Genomic DNA, 24,080 nt, shown 5'->3' on the forward strand with positions numbered 1-24,080 from the left:
ACACCTGCGAATTGCAGCACTGAACGAGCGAGGAGGAAAAGCCCTGCGTGTGTATTTTGTTCACTTAACAGCACTGTCAGTCTGCTCTCCTCATCCCTACCGTGGCAATACGAGAGGAGACGTCTGCTTCAGTAACCAGGGAAGTTTCAGGTAGAGAGAGATTTATGCATGAGGGCTTTAAGCAGGAGAACTCAAAGGTTACGTGCAAAACCACAACTGTTCCTCAGTTTCATTTGAGACCAACTACATTTTCCACTGACGATGGTCTCAGCTCAGGCCACGGGATCTGCACACCATTTCCAAGACACAAAAACAATGTTTTAAACATCCTGTGTGCCTTCAGCATGTAAAAAAACCCCCACACCTTACTAAAAACCTTATTGGGAGGGTCACCTTGAGCTGAAAAAAAAAAAAGACACCAACCTGCAAGTGTCAGTGTACACACAACGAAAATAAACGTTTGAGGGACTGGTACATCTGGGCTTTGTTCCCTGCGCATGGGCGAGGTGTCAGATTTAGGTCACCCTGCTCCGTGTTTGAGCTGTGGTTCCTGCGAGCAACTTTTAATACGCCTCTAAAACGCTTTGCCACAGCATGATGCAACACGCTGAAAGTGTGAAATGTTGCCGGAACCGAAGGGAAGGGATATTTAAGAGCTTCTGTGCAGAATCATTGCTTTTTAAGGCTGGCTTCCCCCGGGTGATTGAGTCTCCTGCAGCAGCAGCTCTCTTCTGACTTCTCAGCAGTAACAGGATCCCGTGTCCCTCCTGCATTTAGAGTAAGACTTTCGCTGCCTCTATGAAGGAAACCCAAACGCATTGAGTCTGGGAACAGTGGGGAGAACACACATATATATAATTTCATCCACTCGGCAGATCTGGGTGTATGAAGTTCTCCGATGCCCCTTGAAGCGAGCGGATTGCATTCCCCCTCCCTCTAGTGTTACTGCCAACCACGGCCCCGTCCCGACCCGCGGGGCAGCCGTGGCCCCACACTGACTGCCCCGAGCCCCATTACAGGGGTTTATAGTTACACCAAAGCCTTCTCCCAGCCCAGTGTGGGCTCTTTGCCCCTCCTTGCCAATAAAGCCACTTAAAAGGAGGAAAAATAATCCAGGTGATTCGTTTCCCTGGCCCCATCTCCGTGACCACTTCTGTTTCGATCGCTGGAAGAAAGCCAGAACAAAGAGCTCAGTCTCAGTGGCAGCAAAGCAGCCAAGCCCTGGTGCAAAATATACTCAGTTCTGTTCATGAGTGGCAAGGACACCCCAAAACATAGTGGCCAGTCCAGCCCCCCAAGGAGCATCATGGCGTGACGCATGGAAACCCACAGCCGCCTGCACGGAAAAAGCCAACCCAGGCTGTTGCAAACTTATTTATTTATGAAGTGTGAGGTAACGAAGAAAGTGCTAAATCCAACCACAGTGTTAACTCTAACGGTTCTCAGCAGGTCAGTGGGACCCGAGGGTGCCATCCTGCAGGGCCACCCCTGCCAGCACCCCCAGGAGGGGACAGGGAACTCTGCCACCCACATACCCCACCGCAGGGTGGGCAGCAGGATGGCACAGGCAGGGGGGAGCCTCGAAGGCAGCACAGCCCCCCTACCCACCCACCCTGGCCCCCTGCAAAGCCCAACGCTTCACTGGGGTTTTAAGTGGCTGCTGGTGAGGGGGTTCTCAGAATGTGGGGAAAGGGGGTGGCAAGGATGGGAAAGGGGAAAAATCCCCTGTTATTGCAAACGGGTGGTTTGGAGAGCTGCAAGGGGGGAACCGGCCTCCACAAGGACTCAGCTCAAGGGTCCAGCAGGAGCCAGCCCCTTCCTGATCTCCCTAAAGTGCAGCAGGACTGAGCCCTCCCCCACAGCAGGAACCCCCTTCCAAAAAAAAAAAAAGTTTTTATAATATATATAAAAAAGCAAACTCTTTACCAATACTTCTCAAAAAGTGGTACAAAAATACAGTATAAAAACACAGCCTCCAGTATAAGACTCGCAGTTACAGCAGCAGTTTCTAGAACATAAAATCCAAGACAAGCTACTGCGTGAAGTGGTAAGAAAGTGAGGTACGGTCCAGCCGAGCAAGGGGATCGCCCACGGGGTGCTGTTAACCCTGGTGGGAAAGACATCCTGCCGTCACAATCTCCACAGGGATCCAGAGCCGAGCCCCGTGCTGGGCTCTCCGTGTCTGCCTCCTCCTGCTTCCCTAAGCCCGAGCAGATCATGGTTGCTTGGGATTTTTAGGGTGAGATGGACGCCCAGGGGCAGCTCCCAGTGATGCTGTTGGTGGCAAACAGCAGAGAGGGGTGCAGGGGCTGCTGGGGAGGGGGAACAGAGTTGAGCCCATGAATCAAAGCATTCACTTGAGAAAGCTTCACGGGGGGGATCTTGCAACACCCGGTGCCAAGAAGCCAGCCCAGGTGATGCTGTGGGGTGGGGGGCCCACTGTGGCCCCATTCCCACAGCCGGGAACACCACTGCAGCCACCCCACATGCAGCGACCACCACGTGCTCCAGCCCCCTGGGGCCAACGGTTCAACAAGCAACCAAAAAAAAGAATTTTAAAATGTGCAAATTGAGAGGGAGCAGGGAGGGGGGGTGTCGTGGGGACCAGGGTGGGGGACACGTTGGGTGCTAGTGCCCCTTGAGGTGAGCAATCCGTTTGAGCAGCTGGGTCTGCCGCAGCCGCAGCTGCCGCTTCTCGGCTGCCATCCTCCTCTCGGCACTGATCAGCGACTGCAGGTACTCGGAGGATTTGCTCAGGATCACCACTTTGGGTGTCTTGGGGCAGCTGGCGAGCCCGGGCACCTGGTCCCGCAGGGCCAGGAAGCGCGAGCGCAGGTCGTTGCGCCGCTTGCGCTCCAGATAGTTGTGGTTTTTCCTCTTGGCCACATCCTCGCTGTCGGAGCCGGGGCTGCTGCCGGCTTTTGGCAAGCCGGGCTCAGGCAGCGTGATGGCAGGGGCTGGCTCCGCGGCGTTCAGTGGCTCGTCCTCATCCTGCTGGGGTGGCTCCGGCGGGGGACAGGCGTCCGGCGGCGAGCGGGCGGCGTAGTTGTGCTGCTGCTGGTGGACGGAGATGTGGAAGCGTTTCATGCAGGGATCCAAGGGGTCGGCGCGCAGCGTGATGGTGACCGGCTTCCTCAGGCTGAGCGATTGTCTCTTCTCCACCGTCACAACGTCGATCTCTTCACCTTCTGCTCAAAACGGACACGGCAAAAAAAGAAGAAGTCTTCATCAGTTGGGAGCCCCTGGTCACTCCTCGTCATCCCTGCACGATCCCCTGCTGCCATCCCACAAAAGTTTCCTCACGCACTGCAAACCCACCGCGACCTCCAGAAGGGATTATGCGACTGAAATTCTCTTCCAATACCATCACTCCTGCTTAACCTCCATATTTGTGTGCCTGGACCCCCAGAACTGGGATGGGGCATTGCTGCTGCCCCACTTCAGCACCGGGAGCCACACGTGCCCAGGATAAAGGATCACCCGATCCCACTTGCCCAGGGAGGGGACAGGAGGAGCAGGATGCTGGGGACCCGGGACAGCCGAGCTCTAAAGTTCACCCTGGTCGGGCGCTTTCATGGCCCATTGGAATTGTAAATGAGGGACGTGGGGGCAGAGCTGCCCTTTGTTCCCCTTGGCTGCAGCTCCCGCTTCAGTGACTTGTTACTTTTCACAAGTGATAAAGCCCATTCAGCCCAGGCTTCCCGGGGACAGAGGGGACAATCCCCCACGGGGAAGGGCGGGAGGGAAAGGTGAAAGGGTCCTTCCAACAGACTCGGTGAACCTCGAAGGCATCCCAAGCCCTGGAGTCAGCAGATGGGGAGGTTATCAGAGCTGTGAACAGCGAGATCCAGATAAAGCATAACTGGACCCAAAGCACCCTGCCTGTTGTCACCGCAGCTTGTCCCAGCAAAGCCCAGTGGCATGAAGCTGGCCCCTGGGGACTGCGTGGTGACCTGGCTCCAGACCCGCCTGTGATCGCTCTCACTTTGAGGATGCGCTTCCAACCTTTTTCCTTGGGCTTTGGGGGAAATTCAGCCACTCACTAAGGGTCCCCCGAGATGCTCAAACCCAGCTGGGCTCCAGGGCACCCTCCTGCTTGTGGCAGGGCTCTGCCCAGCCCACCCTGCTACTGGAGCTACTGGGAGGACGCTCGCTGCCCGCACACATGGCGACGGCCGCGCTCATCAGTGTCACAACCCGACCGGTCTCAGCCACGTGTATAAACACACACACACACCCCGGACCGGTCATTAATAAACAACGGACCGCGGAGCCCCGCCCCCCCCAGCCGCTCATTGGCTGTCTGGCGGAGCCGGCCGGCTGTCCTACCACCCCATTGGCCCGCGCCCCTGTCCATCAGCGCGGCCCCGCTTATTGTTTGCGATCTGTTGCTTTTTTGTTCGGCGCCCACGTGGCGCGGCCGGATCCGGACCGGGACCGGGACCCCACCGGGACCGGGACCCCCACATCCCCCCCCAGCCAGCCCCCCCAGTTGGGGTTAAGCCTCTTACGCCCGCGACCTGCTTACCGTCCCCGCGCTCCTAATGGCATTAAGTCCCCGTCCCGCACCGTGACTCACCGGCGCAGGTCGCTGCCACCGGCAGATTTATTAACGGGGTCACGGCACCGCGTCAGCGCTCCCACGGCACGGCCGAGTCAGCCCGGCTTCCGTGGGAGCGAGGGAAACAGCCCACGGCCCGGCCGGGGGGTTTGGGGAGCCCCGGGGGGTGTGTTTGTAAACAGGGACTGGGATGCGGGGGGGTGGCTCCACGTTGCCCTTGGCTAGTGGGTTTCAGAGGCATTCGCTTCCCAGCCCGCCCCCCCCCCGTGTAAACACGTCCCCCCCGCCCCACGCGGGACAAGCAGACGTGCCCCGGGGGGGGTCTGGGATGATGCGGGATGTTCCTGCCCGTCCCACGGAGCCACCGCTCCAGGGGACGCGGCCGCTGCTCCCCGACCTGCCACCCCCCGGGGACAGTTTGCCTTTTGTCCCGGGGAAAGCCCGTCCCGGGTGGGCGCCGTGGGAGCAGCCGGGGTTCCCGGCCGGCACCGGAGCACGCTGCAACGCTCCAAAACCCCGAAACTTCCCACGCTCAAACTTGCCCCTCACCAACCCGCCCGCGAGGCTCCCGTGGGGCCGGGACGAGCGAGAGGGGTCACCGGAGCCCCACGCAGAGCCGGGGGAAGCCCCACGCACCCTCCTGCGAGGGGCAGGGGCTCCCCCCGCGGGAAGGGGAGCAGCCGAGCCCGCTTTGTTCGTGGGGCCGGGACCGGGGCTCGCTTGGAGCCGCAACAAAGGCGCTGCCTGGGAGGCTCCCGGCACGCACATGTGCGGACACGCGTGTCCCCCACGCCGGGCTCCCCGCGGGGTGCAGCGAGGCTGGAGGGTGGCCGGGCCGGACACCCCGCACCTCCATCCCTTACCCGAATCGCTTTGGCCCTCGGATCCCGAGGATGCGGGGATCTTGCTCTCGGCCAGCGGGCAAAGGAACACGGCAGCGGGATCCACGCACTCGCTCACCGAGCTGCTGAACCCAAAATCCTGGGCGAAGGAGGGCTTGTGGGGGGTAGCCCTCTGCGTGCCCGTGGCAAGTTTCTCTGTCATCGCCTTCTCCAGTCTCTCCCGAGCTGAAAACCCGCTCCACATGCAATCCTTGAGGATGAAAGCGCTGAGGTTCCCGAAGATCTGCCCCGTCCCTATGAGATACTCCGGCTCTTCCCCGGCCACGCAGGAGCGCGGTAGCCACCCGGAGCGCTCCTCCGGCCCCGAGCAGCAGCCTTTCTCCCCGGGGGTACCCAGGGGGGAGAGCGGGGGCGTGGGGACCAGCTCGAACTTCTTCCAGATGTCCTCGCTGGGTGCCGTGGAGCGGTGAAAATCCTCCTGGGCGTCGTGGTCGTAGAAGTAGTGTTGGTACGAGTCAAACTCCATCTCTGCGGGGGGTGGGGGCAGGAAAAAAAGGGGGGCAACCCCCCAGCCCGACCTGCAGCCCCGCTCAGCAAAGGGGCACCCCCAGCCCCATGGATGAAGGCGGGGGAGCCCCCGGTGCACCCACCTTCCCCCGGCGCTGCGGGCGGCGGCGGCACCAGCCCCCGAGCCGGGACCGCGGGTGCATTGTTCGCCCCCCCGCTCTTATAGCCTGTCTGCGGCGCTCGGCCCTGCCCCCCTGCCAATCACCGGCCTGAGATTTGCATAGAGGGCGGGGTCCTGCCCTATTCCCCGCCCACCGGGGGGGCACGGTGTGAGGGATGCCGCGGGCCCCCCCGGGGTTCCTCGGTCCTGCTAACGGGGATGCTAACGGGGATGCTAACGGGGCTATCAACCAGTGGTCACCCCGTCCGCTGGGCTGGGGGACCCTCGCTGCCCCCAGAGCATCCTGCCGGCTCCTGGTGCCATCCCTACCCCATCAGAAAGGTTGGGGTCTGGGGGACCCCCCCTCTGCTAAGGAGGGGCTTCTGTACAGAAGATTTTGGCTGGAGGGCACCCAGGCCAAGCACAGCCGTGCCACCAGCCTGGGGATGTTTGGCTGAGTGTGGTGGCAAAGCAAACTGGAGAAGTGGGGACAAGTCACTGGGAGGCATCGCCTGCTGCCAGAGACCACCCCCAAGTGCCCTTGCCCATCCACCCCCCCGCACCGGGCTGTCCCCCCACTTCTCCTCGGGCTCCTGAGCTCACACCAGGGCAGCACCAGCGACTGCTGCTACTGCGTGGCTGTTCCTGTGGGCACGGGCAGGCGAGTGGCCCAGGTCTTGGGCAGCAGTAGGGTCACTTAGTGTTTGTGTCCTGCCCAAGATGTCACCCTGGGTGACATCCAGAGGCACAGACACCCCCCCTGAAGCCCTCACAGGCCCAGTTGGGAGCTTTGCCCCTCCAAAAGCCACCAACTCCAGTAGAGGTGGCTAGAATAAGTGGGGGCCATGGGAACACCAGAAAACCAGCACTGGGGGACGCGGCACTTTACTCTCCATGTGCCCATGAGGAACGTGGTCTGTGCTTGGATGTCCCACCGCCAGCGCTGAGGGTGCAGTGCTGTGCCCCCCCGAGAGGGGCTGGGAGCTGCTGAGGAAGCCGGGAGCAAGAGGCAGGGGAGAAGCCGGGGATGGCCTGGGATGCAGCAGAGCCATTCTCAGGCACACACAGCTCCCACCACCAGCACCGTGCCCCATTGCCACTGCCCAAACTCAGCTTTGCCCCCGCGGTGCCTGGCACATCCAGCCTGGGGGTGCAGAGAGATGCGCTGTGTCCTCAGGGACCCCGGCGAGCCCAGCGGGATGCCGCGTCTCTCCGCTGCCAAGGTCCTTCTAGGAAGGGCAATAAACGTTGTGAAAACACGGTGAGGCTTTCACCCCGCGCGCTGACAGCAGTGGCATCGTTACCCACACACGTGCCATTACAAAGTCCACCCAGGAGGAGCAGATTCTCCCCAGCAGCGCGCGCTGACCCCCTTCAGCCCCAGCACCCTCCTTTGGCCACCCAGCACCATCAGGGCCAGGATCTGCCCCGGCCGACAGCGCTGGGAGCTGGGTTGGCTGCGGGCTGAGTCCCCGGGCTGCAGCACCGGCCCTGCAGGGAGCAATCTGCCCCAGTCCAGCGACCAGCATAGACCAGTACAGCCTAGTACAGCCCAGTACAGCCCAGCCCTGCACGGCCCTGTATGGTCCTTCATGGACCAGCCCAGCACAGCCCAGTATGGTCCTTCATGGACCAACCCAGCACAGCCCAGTACAGCTCCGCAAAGCACAGCCCAGTACAGCCCAGTGCAGCCCAGTGTAGCCCAGCACGGACCAGCACATTCCAGCGCTGTCCAGCACGGGCCCCCTCGGGCCCCCCCGGCCCCGGGCTCCGGCCACCGCCACCGGCGGGCGCCGGGCGCCACCTGCTGGGGCTCGGGCAGGGCCGGGGCCCGCTCGGGAACCACCGTCCGTGGGGCGGCGGGGACGGGAGTGGGGAGGGACACGCCACCGGGCACCCCCAGCTCAGGGCCCGGAGGGGAGCGCCGAGGTGGGACGGCGCCGCCCGCTGCGCGCAGCCCCGTGCCTCAGTTTCCCCATTGCCGGGCTGGCGGAGGGCACGAGGGAGGCAGAGGAGCAGGGCTGACAGCAGACGCTGGGCTGGTGCCTGTCCCCAGGGTCGCCGAGCTTGTGGGGTGCCCCGGGGCTGCCCTGGCCCTTTCCTTGCTGGCACGAGCTGAGTGGTGACCCAGCCACGAGGGTGCCATGGGGCGCCCGCAATGGCTGCAGCACCCTACATGCCCTCCTGGCCCATCCAGACCAGCCCTGAGCACCCCAATCCCACCTGCATGCCCGCGGGGCTGGGGCAGGAGCTCCGGGACCCACACGGACCCACACAGCCCCACAGAACCCAGACTGATATTCCATGTGTTCTCCCATCTGAGCACTGGCACTGGTCCCCAGCCAGGCTGGGAGCCCTGGGCTTGTCCCCGGCGTGTCCCCAGCCAGACTGGGAGCCCTGGGCTTGTCCCCGGGGTGTCCCCAGCCAGGCTTCCCCAGCCCCAGGGCTGCCCCCAGCCCCTCGGCCCTCCCCGGGAAGGATGGCTGAAGCCTTCGCTTTCTCTTTAGGAAACAAATCGCCCCGTCAGCATTAAGGGCAGGGGCTGAGCTGCTGCAGGTGCTGCGGAGGCTCGTCCTGCCCCAGCGCCGTTGGGGTCAGCAGGGATGGAGGGTCACAGCTGGGCACACAGCTGGCACCGCCCCAGACCGCCTGCTCCAACACCAACACGTCCCCGGGCACGGGAGCAAAGGCTCCCACAACCTGTAGCCCTCAGCCACGTCTCCTCCCCGCTCCCCGCTGGCCTCGGGGACCTCTCCAGCTTTTCCCAGGGTGAGGCAGGAGCTTGTTCCGGCTTCAAGGGGCTCTGGATGCTTTGAAGGTGCAAAAGCACCGCTGGAGAGGGCTGGAGGGGCCACGCAGCCCTTTCATCCCAGCCTCTCCAGGCGCTTGGCAAACAGCACCCGAGAGCCTCTCGCTGCCAGCGCCCACGCCGGCTGCGCAAACAGGGGTGGGTGGGTGAGTGCCGCGGGGGCGGCGGCACTGTGGGTGACAGGGCTGGCGGGGTTGCCCACAGTCCAGGCCAGCACCTCGCCGTGCCCCCCAGTCGCAGGGCGCTGGCACAGCTCCACAGCCAGCACCGAGCACGTGCCCCCGGCGCTGGCACGGCTCCATGGCAGCTGTCGTGGCCCAGCCGGCGGCTGGCGTGGCTCTGACACATGACACAAGGCGGTTCCCGGAGCCCCCATGCCCTTTGGATCCCCACTGACAGCAGGGCTGGACTTTGAAGCTCCAGCCCCAAAGCTCTTCCCCACGGTGGACAGCCACCCCCAGCCTGACGGGTGTCCCCGGGACACCCTGAGCTGAGCTCCGCCTCCGGCTGTCCCCATCCTGCTGTAGCAGCAGCCTTTGAGCCACCCTGCCATCCCCACGGGATGGTCCCCAGGTGCCCAGGGACAGCAGAGGCTGTGAGACCCTGTGCCAACACATCCCAGCCCCATCTCGTCCCCCCCAGCCTTGTGACATGCTCCGCAGGGTCCCACACAGGAGAGGTGTGGGCAGCACAGGGCAGCTGCCGCGTGCTGCCATGCAACACGTCCCCTTTGTCCCCATGAAGCTCTTGGGCAGCGGCCCCTTGCAAAATGCCTGCCCAAGTCCCTGCGGGGTGCAGGAGCACCACGAAATACTGCCCGGCTGTATGGGGCAGGGGACAGCACTCACAACCCCGGGTCACACCAGCCCTGGCTCCCTGCGGGCACAGCCACCCGCTCTGGATTTAGCAGGCAGTGAAATCCAGAGAAGGGGGAGGAAAACACACCATCGGCCCCAGCCCTGCTGCCTCCTCAGCCCCTCTGGATGCATTTTCCCCCTGGCACACCCTGCCTGGCATCAGGAGATGCTCTGAGCCCTAGAGCAGCTCTGCGGTGTGCGGGCAGGGCTGTCCCCGAGCCAGGGAGCCACGCCGGGGCTGGCCCACAGCCCATGGCCCCCCAATACCTCTGGGACCCGCTCGCTGCCGTTCGCCCCCAAGCACACGCTCCCCGTCCCGGCTGGCCCGGCCTGGCAGGGCTGTCTGGTTTCGGGTGTGCTCACGCTTGCTCAGCTCCTGCTCCGGGCTGTGCTGGATCCACGGCAGCAGGGAGGCGTGGGTGGCAGGCGGGATGGCAGAGCCGTCATCCACCGGAGCAGTCCCCATCCCTATCCCTGTCCCCTGGGCTGAACCATGTCCTCCAGGCCAGCATTTGGGTCCCAGCCCCTGAAGAGTCACCCCCAGAGCCTGATGGTGTCCCCAGCTCAGGGATATGGAGGCCGGGATGGCGCGGCGTGGCCATCGGAGGGGTATCTGAGCTCTGGTCTTGCCTGCAAGACCATCACACTGAGCTGGTCCTGGTGCCAAGGGTGACGCTGTGGGTGGCCCAGCCCCAACCACCTGTGGGTCCCTGGGGACCCCAAGCATGGCAGGAGCTGCTGCACTGACATCGCCCCTGGGATCAGCCCTTGGCAGCTCATTTTTTGCCCTGAGGATCCCCCAGAGCATCTGCTTGGGAGGAAGGTCTAAAATCCAGCACTGGAAATTGTGCGATACCAGACTTGGGGGAGAAAATCCTCCTAATCCAGGGAAATCCTGGTCTTTCTACTTCTCTTACTGCATATGCAAGGCAGGGCCACACTTATCTGTGGTGCTTCTGCACTATCTCCAGCACAAAGGGCGGCTCATTGTTCCCCTAAAGCTGCGGGGCCCAGGAGGCAGCTCAAGGACAGGAATGCCAAAAGCATGAGGAGCTGAGGAGCCCCTGGGGGAAAGGGAGCAGAGCAACAGTGCTGGGGCCAAACGCGATGGGGAGCAGAGGACAAGGTGACCCTGCCTCAGGGAGCCCGGTCCCCCCAGGGCGGGCAGGTGCCACCATGGGAGTCCCCTCTGCTCCTGCGCAAGAAGCCTTCTCTGTGGTGAGGGAAACTGAGGCACGGAGCAGGGGCCCCGTGCAGAGCCTGGAGGGTGCTGACCCAAACGCCTCCCCAGCAGATCCCTGCTGTCAGGGGAGCAGGGCGCTTTGGGATACCCACATTTGTGCTTTGGGGGTGGCGCAGGACCGGGCTCAGGCAGGGACACACCGGCGTGGATGTCCCCAGTGGCTGCACTGACGCTGCCCGGGGACACGGTCATCGCCAGCAAGAAGGTGTCCAGGGCCCTCTGCTCTGTGCCAGCACCCAGAGCCAGCAGCGAGCTGGCCACAGCCACGTGGCACTGCCACACGCTCCTCTTGGCACAGGAGGCAGCACAGACCCCGAAACTGGGACCCCTTAAACCCCAAAACCGAACCCCCTTAAACTCTTTGTGCTGCTCACTCTGTGCAGGGTCACAACACTTGTCCTAATTTCCTAAGCTCTGATGCTCAGGGAGGGCAGAGCCCGGCCAACTCGTTACACAAGTGTGCCAGCACACATACAAGCCCATCCCCGATACGAGGTTCCTTTCTCCTGGGGAACCTGGGGGGCTTCCAGCTCATCTGCCCTGGGGCTGCCCGGTGCCCTGGCTGGGGCACAGCGGGGCGAGGAGCCAGGGGGAGGTCTCTGCCAAACCGGCCTGGCGAGCAGCGTTGCCCACACCTCGCCCCGCTCTTGCTTCAAGGTATTTTGCGTCACTGAACAAATTTGGAGAGCCTGAAGCCTCGCACGGGCCCCCTTCCCTGGTGAGTGGCATCCCTGAGCGCCCAGTGTAGGTGGGGCAGGGCTGTGACATGTGGCAGCGCCGGGGGAACCCACTGCACAGATGTGTGAGGGACCCGAAACCGTGAGTCAACGGTGACACCAGCTCAGTGCTCCCGAATCCGGGGAGTGCCCGGAGCTGCTGTGCCACTGCTGTGCCACGGCTCCATGCCAGGGACCACCCACACCACTCCTCCCCAGCGCCCGCTTGGGCTCTGCTGCATCCCATGTCCCTGCTCGGTGCCAGCTGCCCGTCCTCCCCGCCTGTCCTTGTCCCCATGTGAGGGCAGCTCCAAGTCCAGCTCCAGGTGGCAATCAGGCGATGGCACTGGGTGTCACGCCGGCCCAGCTGGCTCGGCCTGACCTCATGGCACATCTCAGGGTGATCTTTGAACACTGGTGGCCTGAGCCAAGTGGAGTTGGTGGCTGTCACTGTGGTGACATGGCACTGGCACAGGCGTACGTGCGCCAGCCGGTGGGCAAACAGCACCCGGCACAGCGGAGAGGCGCTGGGATCGATGCCCATGTGGCCATCCAGCGCGGGGGACACCGCAGGTGGCCCCGGGAGAGGTGCTGGGGCCCGGGAGCCACCGTCACCCGCTGAAGATGTTGTGCAGCAGCCAGGGGCCATGGGAGCTGGTGCTGGAGAAGGGGGGTCCTGCTTCGCCTCAGCCCCTTCGACAGGCCCACATGGAGGGTGGGGGTAACAGTGGGGCCACCCTGGGGCTGGCACTGAGGGTCCCGAGTCCCCAGCCCTCACTGGACACCCATGGGACAGGGAGGGTGATGGTGCCTCTTCCAGCCCTGTCCCCTTGTAGGGTAACACAGTGTTCGCTCAGCCTCTGCCACCGCCGGGACACCGGGGGGAGGCAGGACGGAGGGACAGGGGGGATGTAGAAAGGGATGAAGGGCTGGAGTGGAGGGAAGGGATGGAGTGGGGGGATGAGGGATGGGGATGGAGGGATGAGGGATGAGGGGATGAGGGATGAGGGATGAGGGATGGAGGGATGAGGGGATGAGGGATGGGATAATGGAGGGATGAGGGGATGAAGGATGGAGGAACGGTGGGATGAGGGATGGAAGGATGAGGGATGAGGGATGGGGAATGTAGGGATGGGGGACAGGGAAGACGTGGAGGCAGGATGGGGCCGGAGGGAAGGGGCTGGGGCCGGAGGAAGGGCCGGGGCAGGAGGAGAAGGAGGAGGAGGCCGGTGCCCCGGGCGGCGGGGGCGGGGAGCGGGCGGGCGCGGCCCCTCCCGGGGCGGGGCGCTGCCGGTACAAGGCCCGGGCGGGCGGCGGCGCGGCCCCATTCATCGCGCACGGCATGGCCGGGGGCGGCGGCGCGGAGCGGGCCCGACCCGGGGGGCTCCTGCCGCCCGCCTGCCGCCAGCCCCGCCGCAGGGTGAGCTCCGGGCCGGGGGGGACCGGGACCGGGGTGGGTCGGGGGGCGCCGGGCCGGGCCGGGGGGGGGGGGGCTCTGCCCGGTCGCGCTGACCCCGAGCCCGGTTGCAGGAGGGCCGGGAGCGGCTGTCGGTGTGCAGCAAGGTGTGTTACGCCGTCGGGGGAGCTCCGTACCAGATCACGGGCTGCGCCCTCGGCTTCTTCCTCCAGATCTACCTCCTGGACGTGGCGCAGGTACGAGGGGGGCCCGGGGCTGGGGGGGCTGGAGCCCCCGGTGCCGCTTTGCCCGGGGGTAGGGGAGTGCGCATCGGTCACGGGCGGTCGCGGTCCTGCGTGGCCGTCGCTCCCTGGGCTGTGGGGTTTGTGGAGCTGCGTGGCCGTTCTGTCCCCCAGGACATGGGATCTGTGAAATGGGGAGGGAGAAGTGCCCGTGGGGCACCCATGGGGTGGGTTTTGGGGAGATCTGCTCCAAGACGGCAGGAGTTTGGTGTGGAAAGAGCGTGGTGGGGCGGTGCTGGGAGGGACTGGGGCACCGTGCCTCAAATCCCACTGAACGAGGGGGAGAGGCCGAGGGATCCGTCCCCTGTCCCCAACGGCAGCGGGGCTGCAGTTGGGAAGGTCCCGAGGAGCTCGGGAAGGGCAGTCGGGGCCATGGGGTTCTGCGTGTCCTGACACACGATCTCCTTCCTGCAGCTGGACCCTTTCTATGCCTCCATCATCCTGTTTGTGGGGCGAGCCTGGGATGCCATCACGGACCCCATGGTGGGCTTCTTCATCAGCAAAACACCATGGACCCGCTTTGGCCGCCTGATGCCCTGGTAAGAGCCGCCTCTAGCACCCCGCGTCCCTGCCTGATGTGTCCCAGTGCTTCCAGTCAGCTTTGGGTGTCCTTTGGCATGAGGTTTGCAGGGCAGGACGTGCTGGTGCCCTGTCTCACCCAGGTGAGGTGCCAAGCACCCCAAAAAGCCCAAAGTGCTGCCAAAAGCTGGGGCTTTGAGTCTGTGCCTGTTCCTCTGACTGGTCCCAAGCCATCCCAGTAGGAGCTGGGCCCAGCTGTGCTCCGTGTCACTGCGCCTGCAGCAGCTCCAGCCTCCCTGCGAGCTGCCCCGATGCCACGCTCTGATGCTGGACTTTGTTCCTGCAGCGGTTGCCGAGCCCTGGTCGGTGACAGGGCCACGTTGCCAGCGGAGCAGGTGGCATCGCACCCACAGGAAGGAGGGACGGGGGTGTGCGCGGTGGTGGGGTGCCGGCTGACAGTCACGAGGGTGCTCTTCTGGCAGGAAAACAGCCGTCATGGATCCATCTGTCTGCACGTGAGCGCTTCCGCTGCCCTTGGGAGCGCGGTGCTGAGCAGAGGGGTGCTGGAGGGAGTCAGAGCAGATGGGACGGGGTTTGCGACGCCCCAAAGGGCTCGTGCCCGCACCCAGGGCAGGCTTGGGATGTCCATGAACACCTGCCCCTCTGAGACACGGGGCGTTGCAGGGTGCTAATGCCCAAGCGTGGACACGATGGCATGTCCTGCGCTAAAATAACCCCCGTCCTGGGCGCCTGCGGGATTGCTGAGATACGGTGCTGCAAGGAGGGTGGGCGTGGGGGGAGTGGAATTAGAGGGACGCAGGCCTTTCCCCCACAGATTATACCCTCTGCTTCCGGGCTTGCCTGGAATAGCAGCAGTTGGCCGTTGTTAAAGCCAGGCTCCGCGCACGGCCTGAAATAGCTTCTGTGCAGCTGCAGTGTGGCGGGGTCTGGGGTCCGAAGATTAGAGCGGAGCTGCCTGGGCGCGCGGGCAGGGCTGTGTGGGGTGGCTGCGTGCTCGGGTGGCTGCCGCAGCTCCGCGCTCTGTAATCTCGAGGCAGGGGGTGGGGATGGAGCTGCTGCATTCCTCCAAACGGCTCCTGCTTCGTTAAAATTAGCCAGAGCTTTCCGTTTGCGCTGGGCCCCTCGGCAGTGCCGGGACAGCGGCTGCGAGGAGTTTGCTGCCATTGCACATGGCTCAAGGGCAAGCGGTTGAGTTCAATTTGGATGGAGTTGGCTGAGTTTAAACCTCCCGAACTCGGGGTTTGTTGGCCACGGCGGGGCTGCAGAGCTGCTTGCTGCTGCCTCAGTTTCCCTGTGTGCAAAGCCAGGAGCTGTGGGGTGGCCTCAGAGGCTGCTGCCCGATCCCAACCCTCAGCACCTGTGAGGTGACCCTGTGAAACCCCCCTGTTTGCGAGGGTTTGTCGCCCAAAGTTTCTGGTGGCCTCGGAAGGGTCTGCTCTGCAAGGCCAAGCCCTAGCTGGCTGCTGGTGACTTCAGCTCGAAGCTCAGGGTGCTCAGGCTCCTTGGAAGGGAGAGGAGACCTTCCCCGCGGGCCATCACCTCCCTCCCTTTCAGTTCTTTCTTTTTGAAAAACTTTTGGGCACGTTTTGTCCCAGCAGCTCATCCACTGGCTGCCTCCTCCTCTCCCCCCGCCCTCGGGGCCCCCAGCCCCGAGCAGGTCCCCATTTTCTCGACCATCCCAGACTTCCCCATGACCAAACTTTTCTTTGATGCATTGGCGACTGAAACTTTTTCACCCTTCCTTCTGCGGGGCAGCAGCCGTTTTGCAAACGCTTCACCGGCGGGCAGGGAAGGGGCGTGCGAGCCGTGGCACAAAGGAACACACCATCGCTCCGCGGCCAATGAGCGGGCGAGCCCAGCGCGTCACGGCGGCCTGGCCTCCTCCGAGCGCCTTAATCACGCCGGCCTCGGTCAGGGGTTACTCTCAGTCACTTTGTCACTGCCAGGAGCTGCCGGTCAGCCCTGGCCAGGGCTCGGCGCGGGGGGATTTGGCACATCCAAGGCGCGCGGGCCGGCGGCGGGCGTGACGTGGTTGCCGTTGCGCGGCCGCCGTGACTCATTCAAAATTTCCCTTGGCTCCACGTATGCGCGCGGCGATAAGCGGGGCCGAGGAGTGGCTGGGGCCGGCTCGCCCCTTTCCTCCCCCCGCCGGGGTGACGTGCGCACGGAAAAATGTGCCATGTGTTGGGTCCTGTGCACTGCCTCTGCCGGCTCTCCATCCATGGAGATCTGGCTTCTCACTTCCCTCCGCCCCCCCCGCCGCTACCATCAACTTAAATTTAAACTTTGCGTCCTGTACGTCAGCCCGGACGGAAAGATCTCGCTGTACGCTGGCAGCGGAGCGGCAGAGGGCCAGCCCTGACCGTGCACAGCTCTGTCCCGTGCCCGGCTCTGCTGACTCACTCATAGAATCGTTCTGGTTGCGAAGGACCTTTAAGATCCACACCAGGACGCAGCCTCCATCCAGCAGTCCATGGAGCGCAGGGTGCTTGCAAATCCCCAACCAAAATCGATCCCTAAACAGATGTGGGTGCTACCTCAACTCCTGGCTCGCTTCCCTCCGGGAGGAGGAATTCCTCCTGAGTGATGGGACCGGGGTGCTCGTGGTGTCCGTGGGCTGCTGGTGTGGGGCAGAGCTGTTCTCTGGGCTGCAGCAGGATGAGCGTTGTGAGATGTGCTGGATGAAGTGGAGAGATGCTCTGGGTGGCTTCCCGCTGCCATCCCCCTCGCTGGCCGGTCCTGCTGGGCCTGCTGCCAAGGCCCAGCGCTTGAGCAATCCCCTCCGATCCTCTGCTGCGCTTTGCATCCCGGGTCCCTGTGCCCGCAGCTCTGGGAAGCGGGGCAGGGGTGGAGGACAGAGCCAGCCCCATCCCTGCCAGCAGGACAGAGGTGACCCCGGGGGCTGGCAGCAAAGCCAAGCTGGTGAGAGGCACTTGTCTGCGGGGCTGGGCTGCCTGGCTGCTCCCCAGCTCTTGCCGGGACGAGGGAGGTGATGACATCCCGCTGAACCCGCAGCGGTGCTGCCTGGGGGACAGGCTGGGGGTGGAAGCCGAAGGCAGGAGCAGGTCAATCTCTTCCATTGAAGCAGGGATGACTGTTTTTGTAAATAAAGCTCTTCCCTGGAAGTCTGAGTTGGCTCTTTCCCTTCCCCTGTGAGACCTGAGCTGCTGCCTTCAGCCTGCTCTGAATCACCCCTGTGGCAATCAGCTCCTGTCCCAGTGTTGGAGCAGGGTGGGTCACCCCAGGGCAGCTCAGGAGCCTCCAAAGTCAGATGCCTGAACCCCACTGGCCGTGTGGCAGTGGGGAGAGCCAGGCTGGTGGGGTTACCCTGGCACCGCGTGTCCATGAGGCTAACGCTGTGTTCTCCCAAAGGATCATCTTCTCCACCCCGTTTGCTGTCATCTCCTACTTTCTCATCTGGTTTGTGCCAGACATCTCCAGAGGCCAAGTGATGTGGTACCTCGTCTTCTACTGCATCTTCCAGACCCTTGTGACGGTGAGTTGGGCTCTGCACACACCAGGGCTGGTGGGTGAGGGATGGAGAGGACAAATCGCTGCCCTCACCTCACTGAGCTATGCAGAGGGGCAGGTTCCCATCCCTGAGCTATCTCTCCTCATGCCGTTGCAGTGCTTCCACGTGCCCTACTCGGCGCTGACCATGTTCATCAGCAGGGAGCAGAGCGAGCGGGACTCGGCCACTGCCTACCGTAAGAGTCTTTCCTTCCCTTTCTCGCCACGGCTGGGGGCAGCTGGTGCTCAGCTCCTTTGCTGCAGCTCTTTCTGGGGCATGATCCTCCTCCAGATGCCTTGCTGGAAGGGCTCATTTTATTGTGCCCCAGCCCAAGGATGGTGTGTGATGAACATCATTGAGGGCTTGAATTGCAGCTGGTCGAGCTCTTCCCATTCCTCTTCCCTGGCTCCTCCAGCAGACACCCTTGTCTAGTCCTGGTGGTCCCTGTTACGGCCAAGTGCCTGGAGCAGGTGATGGGGGATCTGAGCTCCTGAGTCTTTCCATCTCCTCGGTCATACAGCAGTGGGAGCACCATGACCAAGTCTAGGCCTCTCTCCCTGCCTCAGTTTCCCCAGCAGACACTCTCCTTTTCTGTGGCTTTATCACTTGGTGATGTGGAGGGAGCTGTAGGAGAGCTGAGCTGGCTCATCTCCCTGGAGAAGGGCAGCTGGGGAGGCTCTGCTGTGGAGAATGGTTTCACACCCATGCCCTGGGTGCCCAAGGGCTGTGCTCAGTCCCGCTGGCCTCTCCCTCCAGGTATGACGGTGGAAGTGCTGGGCACTGTGCTGGGCACTGCCATCCAGGGCCAGATCGTGGGCCAGGCGGCTGCTCCCTGCATCGAGAGCCCCGTCTTCATCGGCAAGACCAACTCCTCAGTGGCCATGGAGGAGCTAAACATGACCTGTGACACTGGGTCGCTCACAGACACGGTAAGCCGGGGGGACCTGCTGGTAGCCCCTGCCACGCTCTCCTCGCCTTTTTGACCAGGCTGGCTCCTGGGACGAGCCCCCTCCCTCACCGCTGCCCTCTCTTTTGCACAGAGAGATGCCTACATGATTGCTGCGGGGGTCATCGGGGGACTCTACATCCTCTGCGCCGTGATCCTGTGGGTGGGCGTGCGGGAGAAGAGAGGTGAGGCTTGAGACGTGCTGGAGTGCTCCGACCTTGGGGAAAGGCTGTAGCTCCTGCCAGGGGCTCCCCAGAAGCCTGGCTGAGCTCTCGGCCCCTCCTTGGTGGGTCAAGCACCAGAGAAGAGGTAGAGCTGGGGCCTGGGGAAAGCACTGCAGAAGGGCAGCGCTGTGGGCAGGAGGCCAGGGCATCCCCAGGGTATGTTACAGCACAGCCTGGAGGACTTAGCTCTCTGCTCTGCACTGAGAGATAAACGTTATCTTGCACGGTTTTGCCTGGCCAAGGTTGCTGGTGCCAGCTAGGGCATCCCAGCGCGAGGTGATAGCCAAAGTCCAGTAGCTTCTGTCCTCCCCTCCCTCTGCTTTGCGACCAGCTCTGCTTATCCTGGGCGAATCAGCCAGGCCATCCTCCCCTCCGTGGGGCTGAGGGACGTCTGGGTGAGGGCAGGGAGGTCCCTGCGGGCATCGCCCTGACTCCCTTGGAGCACGATGCTGTAGGTGGGCAGGGGCTCGTGCAGGGTGCTGAGCAGCGGGCCCTGCTGCACCCCTCGCACCATTTCAGTGGGTCTAACGATGGGCTGATTTGCTCTGCTCCCCAGAGTCCTCTGAGCTCCAGTCGGACGAGCCTGTCTCCTTCTTGCAGGGGCTGAAGCTGGTGATGAACCACAGTCCCTACATCAAGCTCATCGCCGGCTTCCTCTTCACCTCGCTGGCCTTCATGGTAAGCACAGCCGGGCTCGGAGGATGGGGGAGAGGGAACAGCAGCAGCGTGGCTTGGAGATGGTGGGGGGAGGAACAGGATCCCGGTGGGCTGGAAGCATGGGAGGCGGCAGCTCAATGAGCCGGAGCTGCCCTGGGCAGAGAGGAAGGACATGGCCTCGTGCCCTCGGACGGGTCAGTGAATGGCCGCTTTCTTCCCCTGCTCGTGCTTTGGGCGCAGCCTGGCGAGGAGGAGCGCGTGGCTCCGGGGTGGCTGGGGTGCCCGTCCCCCCTAACCGCTGTCTGCCTCCTCCGCAGCTGCTGGAGGGCAACTTTGCCCTCTTCTGCACCTACACCCTGGGCTTCCGCAACGAGTTCCAGAACATCCTCCTGGCCATCATGGTGCGTACGGCCCCGTCCTGGAGCCCCTCGGGGCTGGGACTGTGGTGGGACACACGTTACGGGATCCCCAGGGGCTGGCATGGGATGGGTGCTCCATGGGCTGAGGGGAGGGACGCTGTGGGGCTGTGATAGCGCACCGTGGGGTCCCCTGGGAGAAGGGAAGGGAGAAGGAGCTGCCAAGTGTCCTGCAAAGGCCGGGCGAGTCGGCAGGAACAGTGCAGCCTTTGTTGCCATGTGAAGGCGGCCAGAGACGGGGGAGACCAGGAGCCGTGGGGGCCTTTTGTCCAAATCCTGCCACTTATCTCCCTTCCCCCCTGCCTTGAGAAAAGGATCTCAGTGTTTACTGCCAGGAAGATGGAGCAAAACATCTCCTTGAGAGCCCTTTGCAGCTTGCCTCATCCCTGGGAGCCCTTCCCACCCTTCCCGCTCAGCAGGGCAGAGAGGTCCAAGGTGCCAAGGTCCCCAGAGGCTGGCTCTTGGCCACGCTGTGTGCAGGCAGCGGTGACAAGATCAGGTCCCTTTCCCAGCACTGAGGATCGAGTTGAGTCCTCCCTCTGTTTGGGCACGTGTGCTGGCACCTGCCGGGTGCCCCGAGGACGGCGGTGCTGGGTGCCAGGGAGGTGGCCCCATGCGCCCTCTCCAATTGCGAGCTGTCCTTCCCGGGAGCGGAGGCGGGCGAGGGATGGGGCGAGGGCAGGAGCAGGCAGCGTGCCAGCCCCGGGAGCACGTGGGAATCGGAGGTGCTGGAAATGTGATGGGGGAGGCTGTGCCCAGGAGCTGCTCCATGCTGGGAAGAGCTTTTACCCCCAGAGAAGAGCCTGGCCAGCAAGTGACACCATGACCCCTTCTCTTCCCGTAGCTCTCGGCCACCTTGACCATTCCTCTCTGGCAGTGGTTCCTTACCCGCTTTGGGAAGAAGACAGCTGTCTATGTGGGCATCTCGGTGAGTGGGTCCCCTCGAGCGCAGATGGGGCGAGCAGAGCTGTGTCCCCCTGAGGGACCCTGGAGCTGGGCAGGGGCTGATGATGAGGATTTGGTGCCTGTCCCTCATCCTGCTATTTGTGCTGTCATGGATGTGGCCAAGGCCAGCAGAAGTGGCTGCTGCTGGGCTCCGGGAGGCTGCACTGCTGCTTCCCCGGCCGTCCCTGCGGTCGGAGGGTTGGCATGCACGGGGGGGAAGGGGAGAGGCCAAGGGGTCTGGGTCAGGCATGGCTAACACAACCTGGCTTCTGTCCCCTATCCAGTCTGCCATCCCCTTCCTCATCATGGTGGCTGTCCTGGACAGTAACCTCATTGTCACCTACATCGTGGCCGTCGCAGCTGGGATCAGCGTCGCAGCCGCTTTCCTCCTGCCCTGGTGAGTGCGAGGTCCTGGTGCTCTCAGCGCTGCACCCCCAGAGCTGGGCAAGGTGCTTCCAGGGCCTCCTGGAGTGGTTAGAAATCCTTGGGAGGCCTTTTTGCAATGTTTTCAGCCCAAGATGGGGCTCTTGGAGGGAAACCCTCTCAGCAGGGAGAGGAGATGCTTTCTTGGCTCTGTCCTGGTGTTCACCGTTCTGCTCTCCACACAGGTCCATGCTCCCGGACGTCATAGATGACTTCAAGCTGCAGCACCCCGATTCCCATGGCCATGAAGCCATCTTCTTCTCCTTCTATGTCTTCTTCACCAAGTTCACCTCTGGGGTCTCCCTGGGCATCTCCACACTCAGCTTAGAGTGAGTTTTTGCAGGGGAGCTGAGGAGGAGGGAGGGAGGCCAGCCTGGTGCCTCTTCATCCAGGCATCTCTGCTTCCCTAGGGCTCGGAGGGAGATGGGGGGGTCTAAATCCAGCTGTGGCTCCACAAACCTCTACCTGCAGGGACAGGTTTGTCTCCTACAAACTCAATTCCCTTTGCCTGAAGGTCCCTTTCTGTCTGCAGCTTTGCAGGGTACCAGACCCGGGGCTGCTCCCAGCCCAGCGAGGTGAACTTCACCCTGAAGATGCTGGTGTCAGCTGCGCCCGTGGGGCTGATCCTGCTGGGCCTGCTCCTGTTCAAGCTGTACCCCATCGATGAGGAGAAGCGGAGGAAAAACAAGAAAGCCCTGCAGGACTTAAGGTGAGCGTCAGCTTGTGCTACGGAGGCAGCAAGCACGGCATGCCAGCGGGGTGTGTAGGGGCAGGATCAGGCCCAGACGGGTTGGGACACACTGTGACTTGCCCAGGAATCCTCCAGGACCCGTGGGTGGTGGGGTGAGGGAGGGGCTGGCTTGTTCTTCCAATCCGACTTCCAAAGAGATGGCGTGAAGTGTTGGAGAACAACGGGGAACCCGCCCCATTGCTAAAGAAAACTCGTTCGGGGACTGCGCAGGGCGGTGACGTCCCTCTCAAGCCCCTCGGAGGCTCCTCTGCTCCAAGGCGGAGGTCTGCTTGGAGGCAGGGCTTGCTCCGTGGCTCACTCCATGCCTCCTCCCCAACCCTTTGCCCCCCCAGGGAGGAGAGCAACAGCAGCTCGGAGTCGGACAACACAGAACTGGCCAGCATCGTGTGACCCCAGGCTGGGGCCGTCCGCTCGCAGCGGGGCTCTCCGAAGGACTCGGCCCCTGCGGGGCTGGACCAGCCTCGTGCCGTCGAGGAGGAGCCGTGCGGAGCATCCACCGACTCGAACACGGGACCTGTGCCCGTCTTGTGCCTCCCACAGGGCGCTGGTAGTGTACATTACACGGATTGACCCTGTGGTACTGGGCTGCCTCACGAGAAACAAGCGCTGTTCCCTGCCGGGTCCCGGAGAGCAGGAAAGCCCAGAGCGGGATCCTTTCGCTCGTGACACTCGTGCCCGCTGCCCGTCCGTGCCCAGCCCCCGTGGGGCCGGGTGCCTGTGGGGCTGGGGGTGGTGGTTAGTGTACATTACACTGTCAATGCGACTGCGCCGAGGACGTGAGCTCACCTCTGCTCTCTGTACATACGACACTAAGTTGGAAAGCTGTTCTTTTTTTATAGAGCCTAATTAACTTAATTATGTAAATATGAAACTATTTCCTATGTGTATATATCTGTACAGAAACTGAGGACATATTAATATTAATTTACATAAAAGTGCGGGAAGTCTGCAGCGTGGGTGTGGAGGGTTTTTTCGTTTGGCTGCTTTTCTTGTGGGTGTCAGCAAGTGCAGCGTCCCTTTACACACGTCTTTAGACCTTGAGGTGCTGGAGCGAGTCCAGAGAAGGGCAACGAAGCCGTGAAGGGTCTGGAGCACAGGTCTGATGAGGAGTGGTGAGGGACCTGGGGGTGTTTAGCCTGGAGAAAAGGAGGCTGAGGGGAGACCTTCTCGCTCTCTACAATTGCCTGAAGGAGGGTGTAGTGAGGAAGGTGTTGATCTCTTCTCCCAGGTAACAAGTGAGAGGATGAGAGGAAACGGCCTCAAGTTGCCCCAGGGGAGGTTTAGATTGGATATTAGGGAAAATTTCTTCCCCAAAAGGGTTGTCAAGCACTGGCACAGGCTGCCCAGGGCAGTGGTGGAGTCCCCATCCCTGGAGGGATTTAAAAGCCGTGTAGATGTGGTGCTGAGGGCCATGGGTTAGTGGTGGGCTTGGCAGTGCTAGGTTTAAGGTTGGACTCTATCTTAAAGGTCCTTTCCCACCAAAACAATTCTGTGATTCTATGATTCTACACACTACAGGGCACGGGATTGACTTCCCCTGAGCCGGAGGTGCAGGAATGCCCTAATCCAGGCAGGCAGCCGTGCCCGGCAGCCCCTTACCCCCATGCTGCTCCTTGCCCGGTGCCTGCGCCGCAGCAGCCCAACAAAGGCTCTATTATTTTCTCTCTTTCAAGAGCGAACGGGGGCGGAGGGAGGAATGAAATCAAAGTGCTGGCTGTGGAGATTGTGAACCCAGGGCTGGAAACGGGAGAGGCAGCTGGGGAGCGGAGAGAAAGGGAATATGGGGGCTGCGGGTGCCACTCAGCGCTTTCTCCAGGGCAGAGTGCTGTGCAAACACTAATCCTCGGGGATATTTATACCTTGGTCTCGCATTCCCCTCTCTGCAGCAGAAATGGGGAGAGCAGGAGCACCACCCTGCTGCGGCAGCAACTGTACTGCCGAGGGGGGAAAAGGGGGCTTGGGGTAAGTGCAGGGAGGATGCACCAGAGGTGAAGCAGCCACCCGTGCAGCTGGGGCAAAGCCTTGGTGTGAGGGGACTGCGCTGTCCCCACAGCCCCTGCACTGGGGATGGGGCTGTTGCCTTTTGTTAAGCGCACTTGTCACACCAAGAGATTTGTGGGGTCAGCACCGGAGTTGAGAGCGGCCCCTCTGCGCAGGGGGGGTCAGGGGAAGGATGGCTCATCCTTTGTTCCATGTTTGGGTACAAAGGACAGCAGTGAGGGTGGAGGTTTTAAAAATAGCCAGAGGGATTAGACCTTAGCTGGGAATGCTTAA

The 24,080-nt window shown here is 62.7% G+C and overlaps 2 protein-coding genes across 3 annotated transcripts; one reads left to right on the plus strand and one right to left on the minus strand.

Annotated features, from left to right (window-relative positions):
- Nucleotides 1-2,628: 2,628 nt before the first annotated feature.
- MYCL (MYCL proto-oncogene, bHLH transcription factor) lies at nt 2,629-5,929 on the minus strand. The gene is made up of 2 exons (XM_068418027.1): nt 5,425-5,929; nt 2,629-3,188 (listed from the first exon to the last, which is right to left on the minus strand). Exons 1-2 carry the CDS (start codon nt 5,927-5,929, stop codon nt 2,629-2,631), a joined length of 1,065 nt encoding a protein of 354 aa, XP_068274128.1.
- Nucleotides 5,930-13,037: 7,108 nt separating this feature from the next.
- On the plus strand, nt 13,038-22,711 carry MFSD2A (MFSD2 lysolipid transporter A, lysophospholipid). Of its 2 annotated transcripts, XM_068417791.1 has the most exons (14): nt 13,038-13,115; nt 13,226-13,348; nt 13,808-13,932; nt 17,306-17,429; nt 17,562-17,640; nt 18,201-18,373; nt 18,485-18,575; nt 19,171-19,292; nt 19,589-19,672; nt 20,532-20,615; nt 20,917-21,029; nt 21,241-21,384; nt 21,588-21,764; nt 22,139-22,711. In XM_068417791.1, exons 1-14 carry the CDS (start codon nt 13,038-13,040, stop codon nt 22,194-22,196), a joined length of 1,575 nt encoding a protein of 524 aa, XP_068273892.1. In that variant the 3' UTR covers nt 22,197-22,711. The 2 variants fall into 2 exon arrangements, with proteins under 2 accessions (XP_068273892.1, XP_068273893.1); XM_068417792.1 differs by lacking the exons at nt 13,038-13,115; nt 13,226-13,348; nt 13,808-13,932 and adding an exon at nt 14,355-14,427.
- The last annotated feature ends 1,369 nt before the right edge of the window (nt 22,712-24,080 follow it).

Source organism: Nyctibius grandis, chromosome 24 (genome assembly GCF_013368605.1).
Source record: "Nyctibius grandis isolate bNycGra1 chromosome 24, bNycGra1.pri, whole genome shotgun sequence".
Classification (NCBI taxonomy): Eukaryota; Metazoa; Chordata; class Aves; order Nyctibiiformes; family Nyctibiidae; genus Nyctibius; species Nyctibius grandis.